The 21,793-nt window shown below is 40.3% G+C and overlaps 1 protein-coding gene and 1 long non-coding RNA gene across 4 annotated transcripts; both read left to right on the top strand.

Annotated features, from left to right (window-relative positions):
- Positions 1 to 8,275: 8,275 nt before the first annotated feature.
- Positions 8,276 to 9,175, top strand: LOC310662273 (vomeronasal type-2 receptor 26-like; the record flags this gene model as incomplete). Its single annotated transcript, XM_083409052.1, has 1 exon — positions 8,276 to 9,175. The coding sequence occupies one exon, from the start codon at positions 8,276 to 8,278 to the stop codon at positions 9,173 to 9,175; it is 900 nt and encodes a 299-aa protein (XP_083265178.1).
- Positions 9,176 to 12,420: 3,245 nt separating this feature from the next.
- Positions 12,421 to 21,118, top strand: LOC310663253. Of its 3 annotated transcripts, none has more exons than XR_014504440.1 (4): positions 12,421 to 12,502; positions 20,212 to 20,433; positions 20,709 to 20,835; positions 20,930 to 21,118. It is a non-coding gene; the product is annotated as an uncharacterized lncRNA (long non-coding RNA). The 3 variants fall into 3 exon arrangements; XR_014504442.1 differs by adding an exon at positions 18,392 to 19,255 and having other exon boundaries at positions 12,426 to 12,502; positions 20,212 to 20,835; XR_014504441.1 differs by having other exon boundaries at positions 20,212 to 20,835.
- Positions 21,119 to 21,793: the final 675 nt, after the last annotated feature.

Genomic DNA, 21,793 nt, shown 5'->3' with positions numbered 1-21,793 from the left:
TCTTTTTTGCTGGTGTTGGTGGGTGAGAGGGAAGAAAAATGAAGAAGTATAGGGTGTACTCCTGGTGGAGTATAGCGTCAGGTTTAAGGTGCTGTTTTTGACCTTTAAAGCCCTATGTGGTCTAGGACCCTCGTACTTACGGGACCGCCTCTCCTGGTATGTCTCACAGTGGACCCTAAGGTCCATGAATGATAATAGCTTAAAGGTCCTGGGCCCTAAGGAACCCAGACTTTCCTCCACCAGGGCCAGGGCTTTTTCAGTGACGGCTCCGACCTGGTGGAACGCTCTGTCCCATGAGACTAGGGCCCTGCAGGACTTGATCTCCTTCTGTAGGGCCTGTAAGACAGTGCTATTCCTCCTGGCCTTCAATTTGAATTAGTCTGATCCTCTATTCCTGTTTCCCTTTCCTCTTCTATGAAGAAACCCTTTCTGGGACCCCACATTTAAATTCTTCCCTGGTCTCCTTGCTGGCCCTAGTAGGACCAACTTGGCCAGTTAGCCCTGGTGATCATTTGATGTCTACTGACTGGGTTTGTTTTTTCTTTTTCTCCCCACCCACCAATGACCTCTGAATTTTAGAATTTTATTGATCTTGATGCTGCATTTTATGTTGTATTTTATGCTGTTTTGTGCTGTTTTTAAGTCGCATTTTAATCAATGTTTTATATTTGCTGTTAGCTGCCCTGAGCCCGGTTTTTAAACCAAGAAGGGTGGGGTAAAATTAAATTATTTTTATTATTATTATTATTATTATTATTATTATTATTATTATTATTATGGAATTATAGGATTAGGGAATAAATATATGAGAAAGCCTAATCCCATATAAAGATTGGTGATATATCAATACATCATCCAAAACTGGTTTGAAGCCCACTTGTCACAACTGTTTCATAAAATTTGACCTGCCAGTATATCACGAATTACAATGTATGTGTGTGCTATGGAAAAGATCATGATGTGGGACAAGCCGTGAAGACAGTCAATGCTTCTCTCGAAGCATTACCACCATTGTGGTAATTCAGAAAGAGCTGTAGCTGAGTGGTGTAACATCTGCTTTGCATACAGACGGTCCTAAGTTGAATTCCTGGCATCTCCAGATAGGCCTGAAAATGCCCCCTGTCTGAAACTCAGGAGAACCTATTCAGGTCTATGCAGACATTACTGAACTATTAGGTAGAAGTTAGACACACCTGCTACTAATGGTCTGATTCAGGGCTAGAACTCAGAGCAGGTGATTATATCTCCCTATAATTACCCATACCATAATAATCAGTTTAGTGGACTGCTTTCCAGAAGGCACCAGAAATAGCATCAGTAACCAATTCAGAAAGTGTCTATAAAACCTTCCTTTTGTGGCATTTAGAGCCGGAATGAGGGACAGGGCTTTGTCACATTGAATTGTGAAAGTTCCTCCACTTTCCACGATACAAGACTCCTGGCTTCAAATCCATGTATGCTCCCTGTCCTCCATGCTTCTCTTTGCAGTGTATAGTGACAGAGTCCTTTGCTATCAATTGTCAGTTTCTTTTAAAACTGAGATAGGTGCCAGTGGCGAGGCTTTAGGTGGACACAGGAGATTCTGCTCAAGGGAAAGACATTTATGCAGAGATGGTGAAGTGCCTGTTGTTGTTGTTGTTGTTGCTGCTGCCTCTGACGGGGTGCAAAATACATTCTGCGACGTGCCCTGCAATGGACTCCCTCCCTGTTCCCCATGAGTGGTATGAGCCTGGGAACCACCTCATTGGTGGGATTGCCTCTCAGATCCTTTACATTTCCCCCAAATTTTCCTTTCAGGTATATCCTTCTCAGGAGCTGGGCACTGATCTTCCAATGTAAGAAACTCTTCCATTTCCACATTGGATAACATTTGAGTTGGGAAGCCCAGGGATTATAAAATATAAGACATAGTATTTCTTTTTTTAAAAAAATACATATGGAATGTATCTAACGTAGCAGGTTTCTTTAACTTTTTCTGGGCAACACAATTGATAGGCCAGTGTTCCATGCTAGAGGTTGGGAAAATTGGGGAATAAAGAAAGCAAGAACGATCCCTTGAGCCAGTAGTAACCCCACATAACTTTTGGAAGAATTTCCCCTCCCTAATAAAAAAATGATTTAAAATCCCTCCCAATTTAAGCTGTCAATTATCAACCAGCCTTAAAAGAATTTGTCACTACTTTATAATAAAGCACTGGATTTGCATGGATAAGACCTTAGCTTCAAGGGCAGAAAACTAGTAAAAGACTTAATAGACAAACTGTGTTGAAGGGACAAATATACCACATATTTTCCTATCTGTTTGTGGTCCTCCCTCTCTGTCTCTGATCAGCTTTGAAATTATTGACTATAGTTCTTTTTCACTGCCATTGTGATTGTCCCCCCCCCACTCGCTCCATCTATTCAAAAACACCAAAAGACTATCATACTATATTTAAATAGGAGCATTTCAAATTCAGATTGGGTTTATGCAGTCTTGGAAGTCATAGCATTCCTGAGTTCTGAAAACTCCATTTTACACAGTCCAGAACTTGTTTCTGAAAGGACGTATAACTCCTTGCAGCATGGTGACAAAGTTCTACCAACACATCCTAGCTTTGGCATTTGCCATCAGTGAAATCAATGAGAATCCCAAGATTTTGCCCAATGTCACACTTGGGTTCCACATCTATGACAGCTACTACCAGGAAAAGATGTTCTATCGTACTATGCTAGACTTGCTCTTCAAATCACACCGGTTTGTCCCCAACTATACATGTGGCACCCAGAAGAACCTAGTAGCCATTATTGGTGCACTTGGCTCTGATATCTCTTTCCACATGGCAGACATCTTAGTCCTCTACAAGATCCCACAGGTAATGGGGGTGGACTGGTGGTCTAATCTTACATGTAATTCATGTTTTCTAATTCGGGGGTGATGCTGGGGCTATGAAAGTCACAGAGGAAAGGCTGGCTGTAAAAAAAAAAAAAAATTATACAAGAACTTCTCCAAATGGGGAATGGCTTATCAAAACTAGTAAAAAGGGGGGGGGGCAGAGTAAGGGGAGTCTAGCACATCCCCCCCCCTTTATCATGAGTATTGTATATAGATTAAGGTTACCAGATTTTTTTTGATGAATCCGGGGACACAATCAATCAATCAATCAATCAATCAATACTACACGTTCGGGACGTTGATGCTGCAGTGATGGCGGTGGCAAAGGGGTGACCGCCACCTTGACCTCAGCTGCCACGTTTCCCCTTCCTCCAAGGCTTCTATCTCCTTTCTCCATGAGCCTGGGCAGCCCTTGAGTTGTTGGTTCTTCGGTGGTGGTGGGGAAGCGGTGCGCGGTGGCTCAGGCATGGAAGGTGGAGAAGGAGGGCCAAGAGCAGCAGCTTCGGGCAGTGTGATGCCTCCTTTCCCATCGCAGCAGCCCCAATCCCATTCCTACTTGTGTGCAAGCAGGAAGGGGCGGGGATCCCTCAGCTGGGGAGCGAGGCTTCCTGTTGCCTAACTGAGAGGTCCCTGCCCCCTCCTGCTTGCACGCAAGCTCTGATAGGCAGCGTGAAGCCTCCTTTCACAGCTGAGAGATCCCCGCTCTGCTCCTGTTTTCAAGCAAGTAGGAGTTGGGAGGCTGCTCCGATAGGCAGCATGAAGCCTCCCTTCAAAGCTTAGTTGCTGGACTCAGGGAAGGTGGAGGCAGCCTGAAAGCTGCATCTTAGAGCCCCTGCACCACGGTCATATGGGGACTTCCGAGCAGCACCTGAAGCCAGCCAGAGCCAACTGCTCCGGGCTGCTGAGACTGCCGCTGCTATGTTTCCTGGGGACATTAGATGAAATCTGGGGACATTCTGGGGATGGAATTTGTCCGCAGACTTATTCGCAAATCCAGGGTCTGTCCCCGGGAAACGGGGACGTCTGGTAACCCTAGTATAGATTACATTATGTTTCCACATTTCTTCCAAATGCAATATCCAAATGAGCCATTGAAGTTAACACTGTTGTATTTAAGCAAAAGTAGAAATTAAAATAAGAATTTTACCTCCACATATGCGGTATATAATCACATAAGAATGCACTCAGGTATTCCTAATATCCAAGCTCTATACAAGCAATCTTCAGTTTTATTTTGGTCTTTCAGCTTGCGTATGGATCATTTGCCCTGGAAGAGGGTCATACAGAACATGCCTCTTCCTTTTACCGCATGGTGCCCAGTGAATCCCAGCAGTATATGGGGATTATCCATTTGCTTCAGCATTTTGGATGGACATGGATTGGGCTCTTTGCTGTGGATGATGACAGTGGAGACCATTTTTTGCAGGCTTTAGAGCCCCTGCTTTCCCAGAATAGAATCTGTCCAGCTTTCATACAAAGAATCCCAAACCAGGGCAATTTCCTTTCTTTTGATGAATTGATTGATATGGGGTGGAGTATTAACACACCTTTCATGGAGAGCAAAGCCAGAGCGTTTGTCACTTATGGTGAAACTATGACCATAATGTGGTTGACCACCATAGTAGCTCTGTTCTTTCGTGAATATAATGAAGACACATCTGTTGGGAAAGTGTGGATTATGACAGCTCAGATAGATTTTTCTGTAACATCCATGATAAGGACATGGAATTTTCAACTATTCCATGGAGCCATATCTTTCGCAATTCACTCAAATGAACCTAATGGGTTCCAAACATATATCCAGAACAAAAAGCCCAACTCTGCAGATGAAGACGGATTTTTCAAGGTTTTCTGGGAGCAGGCATTTGAATGTTCTTTTTCAAATTCCATGTTGTCGGAGATACTGAATGCAACATGTACTGGAGATGAGAAACCGGAGAGCCTTCCCAGGTCCGTGTTTGAAATGGGCATGACTGGCCACAGTTACAGTGTCTATAATGCTGTCTATGCTATAGCACATGCTTTGCACGCCATGTACTCCTCTTGGGCCAAGTACAGAGCAGTGAAGGTATTTGAAAGGTTTGACCTTCACAGTGTTCAACCTTGGCAGGTAATGTCTCCCAAATTAAATGGTTTTATTCTGGTAAAGTAGAAAATGAAATAGCACCTATCACTCACACCCATGTAAAATGATTTACTTATTATGATCATTGTCATCTGCTGCCCAAGCTACCTGATAATGATGTTTTTCAACCTTGGGTTCTCAGATATTGTGGGTGATAGTTCTTGGACAGTTCTTGACTCAGAAAAGATTCAGCTTATTCAATCGTATCCTTTCCTAAACTAACACCAATTTCAAACACCTCGTAATCAGATGATGGGTGCTGAAATTGGGTTTTAATCACAATCCTGATGACTTTTCCCAGAATTGTCAGGTAGATGACACTTTATGCTTCCTCACATGTTCATTTCAGTATGCCTCTGAATGCCCGGCACTGGGAATCATTAATGGGGAGAACGCCTTTGCATTCAGGACTTGATTGTGAACTTCTCAAAGGTACTGTGTTGGTCAATGTGTTACTGGGATATAGGCCATTATTATGTTTTCATGACATTAATTGTGTGGAACAGCAGTCTCCCAGCATCACCTTCTGAGATCAACCCTCCTGAAGCAACTAAAGCTACTGAGAAATAATGTTGATGTTTCCTATCCTGACCAAATGCTATGCAGAAATAGAATCTCGTGTCTTCTAATTTTGGGAGGTGTTGGGGGAAGGGAGCATTCCAATTTCATAAAAGCCTTAACGATTTTAAAAAATTGCATTTATATTCCACATTTTTTATCCAAGAAGCTCAAGGTAGCATACATAGTTCTCCTCAGTTCAGACCCACAATGTCCCTATAAGGCAGGTGAAGCTGAGAGGCTGTGACTGGCCCAAGGTCACTAAGTGAGCTTCATAGCCAAGTTGTGATTTTAACCTTGGTCTCCCAGATCCAAGTTCAACCACTATACAATAATCAAACTACAGTGGTACCTTGGGTTACATATGCTTCAGGTTACATACGCTTCAGATTACAGACTCCGCTAACTCAGAAATAGTACCTCGGGTTAAGAACTTTGCTTCAGGATGAGAACAGAAATCGTGCGGCGGCAGCAGGAGGCCCCTTTAGCTAAAGTGGTGCTTCAGGTTAGGAACAGTTTCAGGTTAAGAACGGACCTCTGGAACGGATTAAGTACATAACCAGAGGAACCACTGTGTTTGGAAGTATTATAGTGAATAATCTAGCTATATCTGTATTTGATTGTATTTGAGTCATTTGCTATGGCTTGTGGCCATCACCAATAAAGATTTTATTTTATCCAGGTCTTATCCATGTTCATAAAACTTCACAAAAAGACTTCATCATGTTTCTTCTTTATTTTTTTGCCCCCCCCCCCAGCTTCACTCCTTTCTTCAAAGAATTTCTTTTAACAACTCAGCTGGAGAAAAAATGTTTTTTGATGACCATGGGGAATTGATAGCCAGATTTGATATCATGAACATGGACCTATTCCCAAACAATTCCTTTATTAAAATGAAAGTTGGAATGATGGATCCAGGTGCTGGGGAAGGAAAACAATTCACTATTAATGACAATATCATTGTGTGGCACAGGAGCTTTAAGCAGGTGTGGATTCTTAGATACTCTGGGCAACAGTTCCATTTTCAGGGTATGTGATTAGAGGTATGAATGAACCAGAAGTACACCCCACAAGCTATGAACAGCTCCATCCAGGGGAGAGCAACTCAGTCCAGAAATGGCTATTTTCATATCCGCTGGACTTGAGAAGCTGTACACATAACACCTCTATCTTTTCAGGATTCAGTTATATAAATGGCTGAGATAAACAGAATGTTCAGCTGAATTGTGGGGGAGAGTGATGTGGCTGTAGTCATGACATTTTTCAAGAAGACACCTGGAAGGAAAGAAAAACCTTATAATATTGTGAAGCAAAATGTATTTGATTGAGTAAAGGAACAATTTAGGATCACTGCTGCTATTTTGCAGAGATAGCAAAGTCCCACACCCTAAATTTTGTAAGACACTTACCAGTCCACCCCAGAATTTCTTTCAACAGTTTTGTAGCTTGAGAATGAACGTGTGAAGGTGGGCTCTCAATGCCCCATCATTATATGTCATGTTCTGTATTTAGGCATGCCTATTGTTATGTTTTTTCTTTGTGTGACAGTAAATCAATACTCCACCCCACAATTTATCCACCCCTAAACTCCCTTCATTGGTCTGCATAGGTAACACCTATTTCTGTATGTGGAGATTCTTGCCCCCCTGGTTATCAGAAGAAAAAGAAAGAAGGTGAGAAATTTTGCTGCTATGATTGTGCTCCATGCCCAGAAGGGAAGATCTCTGACCAAATGGGTAAGTAATACACTTCACCAATTGTTATACTCTGGTGGATTAAACAGAACGTGGGATTGTGTGGTTCAAATTTTGCCAGCAATTTTGCAAATACTCGGGAAGAAAGGGTCACTTAAACTTTGGGCACACAAGCCATTTTACAACAGAATTGACCTCTGCCTGTTCAAGCAAAATGAGGCCTTGTGTCTTTGTTAAGCTGAATTAGAAATGACAGCCCCTTAAAGTAGCTGATGGGAGACAGAAAGCAACCCACCGCAGAACACTTTGGGATTGAGAATATGTTCAGTGGTGGGTTGAGTTTTGCCCTCTCCCAGTCATTGTTTTGGCAGGGGCAGACTGGGATGCCAACAGGATGTTATGGGCTCAGGAGACCGTAGGTATATTTGGCCTTGGCTCATACATAAAACAGATCACAGATCTGCAAATTGTATAAGATTCATGTAAGTACAATGAATTCTTAAGTAGGGCCTAGACTTTAGCTCCTGTATAGTAGGAGACAGACTAAGCCATTTTTGCAGGTTTTTTCTTCTTCTAATTTTGCTTTTGCTGTGTGAGGGCAGAGGATTTCTTAATATCCACTGTAGCTATTGTATAGCTGTATTTGAGAAAAGAAAAGAAAGAAAAAAAGATTTATAGTGAGTAACCTAATTTCAGACAAATTCACCAAAGGAAATATGCGTCCTTGTTGCTACGAAAAAAAGAAGGGCAAACCACTGAGATTCCAAGCACTAGAAAATGAGACAGAAGCTGAAAAAGTGCACTAAAGGGGATGGAATACAGTAGTATTGTTTTTGGAGAGGCCAACATGGATTTCTGTTGCTTATGTGTTTTTCTTTTTCAAGTCACTTGTCAATCACAGATCTGACTCATTGGCTAAAGAATGACCAACCACTGAAACAATGGAGTATACAGTCCTAGAATCAGATACAATTTGTGTATAAATTGGCACAGGGGTGATTAATCATCTTTCCTTTTTCAGACATGGATGAATGCTTTAAATGCCCAGATGATCAATATCCTAAACAGAGTAGAGATAGATGCATCTCCAAGCTTATGACATTTCTTTCTTTTGAAGAATCTTTGGGGATCAGCCTTAGTTCGGTTTCTGTTCTTCTTTCACTCATCACCACTTTCGTGCTAAGACTTTTCATCAAGCACAGAGATACCCCCATAGTCAAAGCCAACAATCGGGACATCAGCTACATTCTCCTCGTCTCCCTCCTCCTCTGCTTCCTCTGTTCTTTGCTGTTTCTTGGAAGACCTACGAAGGTGACCTGCATTCTCCGTCAAACTACTTTTGGCATTGTCTTCTCTGTGGCTGTTTCTTGTGTGTTGGCTAAAACCATCACTGTGGTTGTTGCTTTTATGGCCACCAAACCGGGGTCTAGCATGAGGAAGTGGGTGGGCAAAAGACTGGCCAACTCCATTGTGCTTTCAAGCTCTCTTATTCAAGCAGGCATTTGTGTGGTGTGGCTGGCAATCTCTCCCCCATTCCCAGATTTGGACATGTACTCACAGGCGGTGGAGATCATAGTTGAATGCAACGAAGGTTCCGTCCTCATGTTTTATCTTGTCCTGGGCTACATGGGCCTTCTAGCCATCATCAGCTTCAATGTGGCTTTCCTGGCCAGGAAGTTGCCGGACACTTTCAATGAGGCCAAATTTATCACCTTCAGCATGTTGATGTTTTCTAGTGTTTGGATGTCCTTTGTCCCTACCTACCTGAGCACCAAGGGGAAATATATGGTAGCTGTAGAGATCTTCTCCATCTTAGCCTCTGGTGCTGGGCTATTGGGTTGTATCTTTGTCCCTAAATGCTACATTATTCTGCTGAAGCCCAAGCTGAACGTCAAAGAGCAACTAGCAAGGAGATATAATTAAGGAATGTAATAATTTAATTACTTTCTACTCAGTGTTTGAAACTGAGATATGAACGCTAGGAAATAAATGGCACCTTAAACCTAGGTTATGGGTTCAGAAACGCAATGTCTAGGCACACTTTTTATAACAAGAATACAAAGCTGAAAATGAATGAACTGTAGCTAAAATATTATGTTCATTTTTCACACTGTCTAGTTTTTCCCCTGCCCACCCCCTAATATTCTTAAGATGGTCTCTTCTCCAGTCTTTAGAGAGTAGCTGGAAGTGCGGAGGCAGTAAAAAGTCCTCCTTTCCTCCCACTCTGCAGTTTTTTATTTAAAATCTTAGGCACTGTACTGTGCCCAGAGCTCACAAACTGCTTGTGCTAATGAAATCCTCTGTCACAAAATGCAACTAGAACAATGGGAGTTTCGAACACTGATACTACTGTAATGCTAATCTGATATTAAATGTGCATTTTTCTGAAGTGTTTGTGGCAACAAAAGCTGTGGACCTACCCTATCAGTTAGTTCAGGATACCATATCAGCTGATTCATTTCATTTTTGTCACATATCTGAACAAATTTAAGAAATAAAATATCATTTATCAATGAAGGCTAAGACCTGTTTCTGTTCATTTTTTTGGTATTGCAATCAGATTTAAAAAGCAAAGGACACAGGGATATAAATTATCATGTTACAACAATGTAAAACACAATATTAACGGCAGTTTGAACACCTATAAATTAAAAAGTGCACATATTAGCCACAATGGCTGTATTTTGCCACTGTCATGTGCTTCTCAGTATCAAGTGCTGGAAATCATAAGAAGAGACTGTTGCATTAGGCCAATGACCCATCTAGTCCAGTATCCCATTCTTACTGTGGCCAACCAGATGCCTATGGGAATCCAGCAAGCAAGATTTGTCCACAAGAGATCTCCCTGCTCCTGTGGTTTCCAGCAGCTGGTACTCAGAAGCATTGCTGCCCTTAGCCATCATGGCTATTAGTCATCAATAGCCTTTTCTTAATCACAAGTGGAGAGAATGCAGGCTTCCACTGAAAGAATCAAAATGCTAAACCAGATGGGACTTGGGCCTGATTCATCAAGGGTCTTCAATGCCTTCATTGAAGTGAAATGCTTTCATTGCAGAGTGTCATGTGAACTTGAGAATTTAGAGTGGGATGGTGGTGGTTAAGTATGACACCAATTGTGTCATTCTTTGTATGAGTCCAAATATGCCTCCCATTAGTTTTGCATCTCCCAGGGTGGGGGGGAGGGGTGGGGGAAGGAATGTCACCCCTCCTGCCAATGGTCTCATTAAGAGCCAAATCTCTTCAAGGGTATTTTTCTCTCTTCTATATTTAAAAATGTTGTAATTAAGGCAGCAGACTACAGCTCCAACAGGATTCCAGGAGACATGAGGCGAACAAGGTTTTAAATTCAGGTAGGTAGCTGTGTTGGTCTGACACAGTCGAATTAAGTTTAAAAAATAAAAAAATTGTCCAGTGGCACCTTAGAGACCAACTAAGTTTGTTCTGGTTTTAAAAATCTCCCTCTTCTGCTTTTTGGAGCTGGGATTCAGGCAAGAAGGCAGTTTGCTCCCTGTCATTCTTCATTGTGTGTTTCTGGCTTCAAAAACAGTGTGTGTTTGTTGTCATTCAAGTTTGGGGTGCGCACATCAATACGCGTCAAACTTGCATTTCTTTAGCACATTTTTCTGTTAATCTGTGGGGGAAAATCCTAAACCTTTAACAGTCTCAATATGAACATTTCTAAGTACACTTTATAAAATTTAAGCATGTCGGTGCTGTTTTTTGAGCTGAAAGCTTTTACTGCAAAATTCAGAAATGTGCAAAATCCAAAGTATAAATCTATGTTCCTATCTTATCTGCGTATCAGTTAAGGAGGTATGAAATACATTCGTTCACTTGAAAAAGCAAACTCACTGAAACTCTCCTTCATTCCTGGATTCAAGAAATGGTTCATTTCTGAGAGAAATTGCTGCCATTGCCCTCTTCCCCAAAATATATGTCTCCTGCTTGGAAGCAGCTAAAGACCAGGCACCTACTAATAATTTACTGTATTGTTAACGTACAGCACATCTATTCAGAAGTAAGTCTCAGTTTTAAACCGGGTTTAGTCTCAAGTAAGTGAGTAGAGGATGGCAGCCTTGGCTTTGCTGCAGAACGGTGTTTCCCAAACTTGGGTCTCCAGCTGTGTTTGGACTACAACTCCCATCATCCCTAGTTAGCAGGACCAGTGATCAAGGATGATGGAATTGTAAACTAAGAACAGCTGGAGGATACTGTACCTAGAACAGCCATTTTACAATGTGCCCACAGCACTAGCTAAAAATGTGAAATATGTCTAGCAATCCAAAAGTGTTGTTGACCAGCATCTGGGCAGATTTCTGAATTGGGCTGCCTTTGAAGGCTGCTCAAATACTTCATCTGTGAAACAACAAATCTACCTGCTTTGTAGCTAAGATTGGGAGATTGGCACTTATTTCATTGATATTACACAAGTTGCACTGCTTGCCAGTGTTTTTTGGGATGCTGCTGTTGACTTTACATTTTGTTGCACATTGTGGAGAAGCTCTCTCAAGAAATAAGGTATAATTTTTTAAAATAAAAATAGATTGACAAGTGTGCTTCAATTTTCTGAACATTAGACATCATTTCAGAATTTACGGATTACATCTCCAGGCAATAAGATAGCTCCCCTGTAGATGCATTTTCCAGATGGGATCTGCTCACCATGGAAATCTGGAACAAATCTTCCATTTCTAATTTCTTTAGGGAGCAGAAGAGATGTGTGGTCAAATCTCAAAAGAAAGGTCTTCATATATTTTACCAAAAGAAGAATGTATGTATGAAGAAGTAATTATCTTCCTCTACAATTATCTAAATCACAATAATGTGTTCACTTGGCCAAATTCCTAAAAGCTTTCCAGAAGGCACTGCAAAACATGAAGGAAACTTGGAAATAGTTTATAAATAACCCCCTCTGTCGGGTATAGTTGGGAGTGCAGGCATAAGGTGGTTGGCAGGACTTAGTAACAACAAGCCTCCCGTTTCTCATCATATTAGCCACTACTCACATTGAAGTGTTGGCAACCTAAGTAAGCATTCAATAAAAGTAAGTGTGATGCACGTCTCTGTAAGAGGTGTATTCCAAAATCTCATTCCCCAAACTCCTATCATATTTGTGGGTAGGTGCTTCCCCTTTAGGTGTGTAATGAATATTGCCATCCTGGTCATCAGAAAAAAAGAAAAGAAAGGATAAAAGTTTTGCTGCTATGATTGCGCCCCACTCCCCGAAAGGGAAGATTTCAAACCAGACTGGTAGGTATTGTCCTCATTATAAAATGTTGGCATCATATGTGTTTATTTCAAAGTGATGTTTGAGATGAACAAGAACTGAACTGGTGTTTTTTTAAAAAAATATTTCTCAGACATGAATGACTGTTTGAAATGCCCAGAATATCAATATCCAAGCATAAACAGAGATGATTGTATCCCAAAACATATGAACTTTCTGTCATATGAAGAACCTTTGGGGATCACTTTAGCATCAGTTGCTGGGGGGTTTTCCCTCATCACAGTCTGGGTGTTAGGGATTTTTATTAAATACAAAGACACCCCCATTGTGAAGGCCAACAACCAAGCTCTCACCTACACTCTCCTAATCTCCCTCCTTCTCTGCTTCCTCTCTTCTTTCTTATTCCTTGGTAAACCTTGTGTAGTGTAGTGATGCCAACAACCAACTATTTAATAAGGTATACTATTCATTGTAACAACTGGTAGATATCAACGGAAGTCTCATAAAGTTCAACAACAAAAAGTAAATGACCCAGTAGATCAGTTCATTCTCTAATCAGCCCATGCATAAGGTCCATACATGTGTAAGTATCAGTGTCTATTCCACCTGTCTGTTCATAGAGTCCAACAACCCACATGAAAGGTTGCTACAGTTCCACAGAATCCTTTCACAGAGTCTAAGACAAGGATTTCCGGAATATTAGCCTTGTTTTGGTGTACTAGGCTTCATAGTAGTACAGGCTCTAGGTAATACAAATAAATACAATATCGTCATCTCACACACTTTTACAGCAAAAATGATATAAAAAACCATAAACAACTGTACATACCATATGTAATATTACAGGACAGTGGATCTTATTGCATAGTAGTAGCTGCAGTCAGCAGCAAATGTTACAAAGCAGGGTTATATGGACAAGCACAATATTGGTTTGAGTAACAGATGTTGGCAATCCACAGATACACAATTTCTCTCTTAAATTGACCCATATGGCACAACAAAGGTAAAACAAACTTAATCCATGCTCAGATGTTATATATTTAAACAAACTCATACATAAAATAATAGCAATCCATAGAAACAAAATGTGTTTTTCAAAGTAATCTACTCGGCCCACAGAAGTAAAACAAATTTAGCCCATGCTCAGGTGTTCTACATATAAACATTAGTACACATTCACAAAAAGCAACTATAATCAATTTCAGTATTCAGACCTGAGGGATGTAAAGAATTCAATAAGAAAATGAACCTAGGTTCTTTCTGCATGAGGATTTTTTTAGCTCATTCTACAGGACCTAGAAGACTCCTATGGAAGACAGGAGTGCCTGGCATGCTCTGGTCCATGGGGTCACGAAGAGTCGGACACGAATGAATGACTAAACAACAACACAGGACCTAGATATGTCCAAATTCCAAAAAAATGTCAAGTCCTCATCAGAATGAGATGCTTCAATAAAATGTTGTACTAAAGGAGCATCTGTTACATTGTTCCTGAACCTAGATCAATGCTCCGATATTCTTAGTTTGATAGATCTGAGAGTATGACCCACATACAACAATCCACAGGGACATCTAATCACGTAAATTACACATGGAGTAGCACGTGTGGCAAATGCCTGTAAAACGAACTTAAAACCTTCTTTGTTGTTAAAGTCTTTTACCTGCAGAGCATATTTGCAGGAGGTACAATGCCCACACTTAAAGAAACCATGTGGAGGACTAGACAATATGCGTTGTATGGTTGTTGATTTTAAATCCGTATGCACCAATATATCTTTTAATGACTTGGTGCGTTTGGCAAAAGGGGGGATATTATCACAACCAGGGATGTCCTTAAGAATATGCCAATGACGTCTAATAATTTTCTCAATTCTGAAAGTCATATGGTTGTATTCTAGGGAAGCAGAAATACGCAAAGATCTTGTATTAACATGTGAGCCAGATGTAAGAAGGGTCGACCTCTCTCTTAATTGTGTTTTTTGAAAGGCAGTTGTTATTACAGATTTTGGATAACCTCTTTGTAATAAGGATGCAGAAAGCAAATTAGAATGGACTTTAAAGTCTTGTGGGTCTGATGAATTGTGTTTTAATCGTAGAAACTGACCTAAGGGAAGGTTATCACGGAGATGTTTGGGATGATTAGATCTATAATGTAACAAGGAATTTCTATCTATGCTTTTCTTATACGGACACACTTTAAATCTTGACTCATCCAGAAAAAAATCTAGATCAAGAAAAGGTAAATGATGTGGACTTGAAGTCCCTTCAAAGGTCAAGTTGGACTTACACTATTGATCCAATGGTTAAATGGTTCAAAAAATATCCTCAGAAAATATAAATATGAAATCGCCTATATATCGGCCATAAAACAAAATGCATTCATGAAATGGGTTATTATGAACAATGTGTTCTAAATCAAATTTCTCATAAAGATATTGCCACACTGGGAGCACATTTCAAACCATAGCAACACCTTGTTTTTGTTTATACATGTATAGACCTTATGCATGGACTGATTAGAGAATGAACTGATCCACTATGACTTCTACTTTTTTTGTTGAACTTTATGACACTTCCGTTGATATCTACCATTTGTTACAATGAATAGTATACCTTATTTATTCAAAAGTGCAGCTGGTTACGTCTTGTGTGTTTATTGAGTATGTTTCACATAACCATAGGTTTGTTGTTGTTTAACAACCCACTTTTGGCATCATTTTCTAAGTGGCAGCTTCTTGTGTCTTAGCCAAAACCATCACTGTAGTTGTAGCTTTCATAGCCACCAAGCCAGGTTCCAGCATGAAGTGGGTGGGCAGAAGACTGGCTACCTCCATTGTCCTTTAATGCTCCCTCATTCAAATAAGCATCTGTGCTTTTTGAATAGCAATGTTTCCACCCTTCCTTGATTTAGACATGCACTCAGTAATGGGTGAAGTCATTGTCCTATGTAATGAAGGCTCTGTTGCCATCTTTTACTCTGTTCTGGGCTACATGGGTCTTTTGGCCATCTCCCAGTTCAACTGGCATATGCAGGCTATAGAACATGGTACTGTTTACTTGCAAAGCAGATGATTCACCATGCAGCTATGTCCCAGCTATGTTGCAGAGGTTACACTGCTTCACAATTAAAAATGCAGCCATATTATCTGCCCATTTGATTTTCCCTGTGGCCAGTGGTGCTTTGTATTCTATTCCTTTGTGAAGTAGGTGGAGAATAGTTGGCTACTAAGTATAATGACAATGTTCCACCTCCACAGTGGTATTGCTTCTCAATGCCAGTTGCAAGATGCTGGTAATCATATGTGGGGAGAATGCTTTTGCTCTCAGAACCTGTGGGTGAGCCTTTGGTTAACCATTGTGATGTTTCAGTTCTGGGCTGCATGAGCTTGATATTCTTGAGCTGGCTCAACAAAACAGCTCACACCAGACTAGAGGAACAATTTTAGATTAAATCAAGTGTCACTGCTCCTCTTGTTGATCCCATGTCAATAGGTTCAAGGTTACAATGTTATTGCAAAATTGGAGTTGGACAGTGGATTTCGTTTTAGGATTTAGCACTTATTGGTTTCCGTACGTAAGATTATGGCTCTGATTTTCTGGCAGGACTTTGATCTTCAGGGAAATCTGAAGTTTTCTCATCTACAAAAACAAGGAAACTTATTTGCACTTACTTCTGACTCTAAAGTCTAAAGGTGTAATTATCTCCCCCTGCAATTATCCAATTCAAAATAATTGCTTCAGTCACGCAAATATCGAAAGGCTTTCACAAAGACACTAGAAAACAGTCAATAAACAGCTTGGAAAAGTATTAAGGAAACAAAGTGCTCACTGACAGTTGGGAGTGGGGGCCAGAAGGTAGCCTGTGATAATGATTACACATAGCGCCACTTTTTCATATTGAACACCCAGCATAAAAAGAGAGAGAAGGATTAACTATTTAAACTTTGCTTATGCTAAAAGCAAAGGTGATATGTTTCACCTTATGAAGTGAATTGTGAGAGTGAGGCAACATTTAACGTAGTCAAAGTCAGGCAGCTGGTGTGTATGAACACCAAGGAATCTGCTCCCTAGGAGGAGATTTATTGCAACTATGCAGAGGCTTTTGCTACTGCTTCTGCTTCCAATTGTGTGCAAAGTCAATACAATGCAGTGTCCTGCAGGTGATCCGATCTCAGTTCCACATGAATGGTACCAGCCAGGTGACCTCCTGATTGGTGGGATTGCTTCTCATATATTTTACCATTCCTCAGTAATTGAATTTAAGGAAGATCCTTCTCAGGAGCTACTTGAGGTTCCACAGTAAGTACTTATATTCCTCACTCCCCCCCCCCCCCGAAATATCAATTGTCTTTTACAAGGCTGCATGTTTGTGTGAAGCAGGAGTGGCTAGCAATACCCATCCAGCAGCAACATCACTGCCGCATACCTGTTTCTGTTGTTGTTAATTAAATCTGTATACTACCCTTCATTCAAAGATTACAGGGGCGTTCACAACATAAAAATAAAAAATGAGAAGACAAAATATATTGATGATAGAATTGCATTAGAGGAAATTGCTTGCAAAAAAATTATAAAATATGATGCTGGATTTCAAAAATGAAAAGCAATGAAAACAGCAGGAAATAAAAGACTACTCTAACAAAAATGAATGGGATTGAGGAAAGATGGTATCAAATGCTTGAGTGTGAATTAAAGTATTAATATGTCGACTCCATTGGCAGTATAGTGACAAAGTTCTATCAGCACATCCTGGCCTTGGTGTTTGCCATAAAGGAGATCAATGATGATCAAAAGATCTTGCCAAATGCTACACTTGGGTTCCACATCTATGACAGCTACTACGATGCAAGGATGACCTATCGTACCACTTTGGACCTGCTCTTCAAGTCACACAGATTTGTCCCTAATTACAAATGTGACAGCCAGAAAAACCTCATAGCTATAATTGGAGGACTTACATCTGGCATATCTATCAATATGGCAGAAATCTTAACCCTCTACAAGGTTCCACAGGTAGGATCTATGCATTGGAAAATGAGGGAGAATGCAAATTAAAAGAGAATGCTTATTTTTTTAAGGCAGAGTTGGGTGAGCAATCCTGTGGCAAGATCTTCTGGGATGAGTGATTTAGGATGCAGAGGAATTCCAGCCTCAGACAGGTTCAGAGAGTGTTAAGTCTCCAATCCTGGATCAGCTGAGGATATGCTGCTATAATTTGCTCATCCCATCTCAGCTATGGTTTAGCCGCTACTGGTGTAAATCCTGCACTCAAAAGGCCTTCCAGGGGCAGGGTGGGACAGAAGCAGGTCGTAAACTGGATCCTAAACCTGTTCAGTTTGCTCACATGAACTGGCAACTCAACAGGTAACACTAATTAGTGTCTATATTCCTTCTGCCAGGTTTAGGTAAATAAAGCAGAAGAAATATACAGTGGTACCTTGGTTTAAAACCATAATCCATTTTGGAGGTCTGTTTGTAAACTAAAATAGGTTGTAACCCAAGGCTCGCTTTCGCCAATGGGGCCTTCCCAAAAAAATTGTTCGTAATCCCCCCCCCCCCCAAAAAAGGTTGCAATCTAAAAAAATGTTACAAACCAGGACACGCACTTCCAGGTTTGACTTGTTTATAATCCAAAACAAATGCAAACCAAGACGTATGCAAACCAAGGTACCATTGTACTGGAAAATGCATATTTTCCTCAATTTTTAAAAAAGTAATTGTCATTCTTTTGGAACCCACAAAGTTCGTAAATAAATATTTTGTTATAAAGACACATTCTCATAGCAAAATGGGCACACATATAATTATATTATATTACATTACATTACATTACATTACATTACATTACATTATATTATATTATATATTATATTATATTATTATTGCTGCAATACAGATATGTTTTCTTTTAGCTCACCTACGGTTCATTTTCCACAGAAGAGATTCAAGCATTGCAGAGCTTTTCCTTTTACAGCATGGTCCCAAATGAAAGCCATCAATTTACTGGCATCATCCGTTTACTTCAGTATTTCGGATGGACATGGGTTGGGCTGTTTGTTGTGGATGATAACACGGGAGAACATTTCTTGAAGACCCTGGAGCCACTGTTTTCCAAGCATGGAATCTGTTCAGCCTTCACAAAAAGAATCCCAGAGCAAGTTTCCATGGAAAATCTAGATGAAATAACTAGTTTAATGGAAAGAATTTTTGTAGCTCTCACAGATAACAAGGCCAGAACACTTATCAGCTATGGAGAATCTTTAACAATTGCCTGGCTGAGAATGGTTAATATTTTTAATGATCTTGGACATAACAAAAGTGCTCCATTTGGAAAGGTATGGGTTATGACATCCCAGATAGATTTCACATCTACTGGCCCTCAGAGAAACTGGGATTTCCAGCTTTTCCAAGGTTCACTTTCCTTCACAATTCAGTCAAGAGAGCTTCTGGATTTTTCAGAATTTCTCCAGAGCATCAAGCCTTCCAGGACCCAAGCAGATGGTTTTCTCAAGGGCTTCTGGGAGCAAGCATTTGACTGTATATTTCCAGATCCAGAGATGCCTATGATGGATGATGACACATGTACTGGAGAGGAGAGGCTAGAAAGTCTCCCTGCTGGTCTTTTTGAAATGCACATGACTGGCCACAGCTACAGTGTCTATAATGCTGTCTATGCTTTGGCTCATGCTCTGCATACCTTCTACTCATCCCAATCCAACCAAAGAGCAAAGGTGTATGGTAGCAATTTTGAACGTCAGTCTCTGCAGCCTTGGCAGGTAATGTGTTCATAAAGAAATCATTCTTTTCTTTGCATAATTAGACCTTATGGATGCAAAATGCAACATTTTAAAAATCCCTTAGCATATGCTTTACATGGCATGTACACATCTAGATACAACAAAGAACTATGTCTTTGGAGAAACTTGATGACCTTCATTTTTTTTAAAAAATGATATTTTATTTTTTCACAGTCAATAAACAAAAAATACAAATCAACAAATACATCAAAGAAAAAAGAAAAAAGAACAATACATACATTGTACAAAGACAAAAAAGAAAAATAAAATAGAAAAAAGTTAAAAACAAATATTGTGTCTTTATATTTTTCAGCATTAACTTGGGTCTGCGACTTCCCCATACCTTCCCACTTTGTATTCTAGGTCTTATATTCTGACAGTAAACTCTTTCCCTCTGGCGTATCTTTGGTTCAACTTAGTCTTATTATCTTAACAATCATTACATTTCCCTATGTCTTAAAAATTATTCTTTCTTTATCATTAAGTTTTTATACTAACATTCTTTTAAATTCAATCTGATGTCCTCAAATGTTCTTAATTTTATGATACTTCTGTAGATAGTCTTTAAATTTCCTCCAGTCTTCCTTCACCGTCTCTTCTCCCTGGTCTCTGATTCTGCTGGTCATTTCTGCAAGCTCCATGTAGTCGATAAGCTTCATTTGCCATTCTTCCAGCGTGGGTAGATCTTGTGTCGAAACTTGATGACCTTCAGTCACTGCATCCATAGCAGAATTTCTCTACATAAATGGCAGCATTTCAATTCACAGATTAATTATTATTTTAAAAATGAAATTACACTCAGCATCCGTGAATAACAGGTGAAAAAGTGTTAGAAATTGTAATCACTGAAGCATATGCATGGGTTTACATCTCATTCTATACTGGGACCATATAATGAAGTTCATTCTTAAAACTTTTCTCTCTCTTCAAACTAGGTTGACTTATTTCTGCAAGATGTTGCATTTAACAACTGTGCTGGAGTGATGGTGTCCTTTAATGATAAAGGCGAATTGAGCGGTGGATATGACATTATGAACCTGGTCACATTCCACAACAACTCTTTCCAGAGAGTGAAAGTTGGGAGAGTGGACCCCAATGAAGAAGAAGACTTCACCATTAATGAAGATCTAATTGTCTGGCATAAAACATTTAATCAGGTAGAGATGATAGGGATTTCTTAGCAGACTTTTTGTTGGGCAAACAGGCACTGAGGATGTCCGAAATTACTATACCTACCTAATGTAGCCTTGCAAATAACCCCACATATGTAGGGTTTGTAGGCTGCAAAACAGAGGAATAAATAGCTATATTTGTGAATGTCTAATACTTGTGGAACCTTGCTAAAATATCCTGTAGCTCTGGAGATGACGTGCATAAATTTCTCCACCGGTCTCTCACCCCAAATCTCAAACCCTCCCATGTTTGTGCGTAGGTGCTTCCACTTTCTGTGTGTAATGAACACTGCCACACTGGTCATCATAAGAAGAAGAAGGAAGAGAAAAAGTTCTGCTGCTATGATTGTGCTCCATGTCCAGAAGGGAAGATTTCAGACCAGAAAGGTAGGTTCCTAAAATTTTGTCAACATACATGATTAACTCCATATGATGTGGTGAATGAATTGCCACTAAAATGTCTCTTCTATTTATATTTCAGATACAGAAGACTGTTTCCAGTGCTCAGCAGACCAATATTCAAACAGAAACAGAGATGCTTGCATCCCCAAAATTAGAAACTTTCTCTCATATAAAGAACCTCTGGGGATCAGTTTAGCTTCAGTTGCTGTTTTTTTGTCCATCATCACAGCTGTGGTGCTAGGGATTTTTATTAAGCACAAAGACACGCCCATAGTCAAAGCAAACAATCGGGACCTCACCTATACCCTCCTCCTCTGCCTCTTGTTCTGCTTCCTCTCTTCTTTGTTATTCCTTGGCCAACCTTGTATAGTGACCTGCTTTCTCCGACAACCAATGTTTGTCATAATTTTCTCATTGGCTGTTTCTTGCATCCTGGCCAAAACCATCACTGTGGTTACAGCTTTCATGGCCACCAGACCAGGGTCCAGCGTGAGGAAGTGGGTTGGGAAAAGACTGGCCATCTTCATTGTTTTAACCTGCTCCCTTGTTCAAGCAAGCATTTGTACTATGTGGCTGGCAACCTCGGCTCCCTTCCCTGATTTGGACTTTCATTCAGTAAGTGGAGAAATTATTGTGCAATGTAATGAAGGGTCAGTCACCATGTTCTACTGTGTCTTGGGCTACATGGGCCTCTTGGCCATTACCAGCTTTGTTGTAGCATTCTTAGCCCGCAAGTTACCTGACAGCTTCAATGAAGCCAAGTTCATTACATTCAGCATGTTAGCATTTTGTAGTGTTTGGGCCTCTTTTGTTCCTACTTACCTGAGCACAAGGGGAAAAGACATGGTGGCTGTGGAAGTCTTCTCTATCTTGGCCTCCAGTGCTGGGCTACTGGGCTGCATCTTTTGCCCCAAATGCTACATCATTGTGTTGAGACCTGAGC

Source organism: Podarcis tiliguerta (genome assembly GCF_965153285.1).
Source record: "Podarcis tiliguerta genome assembly, chromosome: 13".
Classification (NCBI taxonomy): Eukaryota; Metazoa; Chordata; class Lepidosauria; order Squamata; family Lacertidae; genus Podarcis; species Podarcis tiliguerta.
This window is presented reverse-complemented; position numbering and strand designations above follow the sequence as displayed.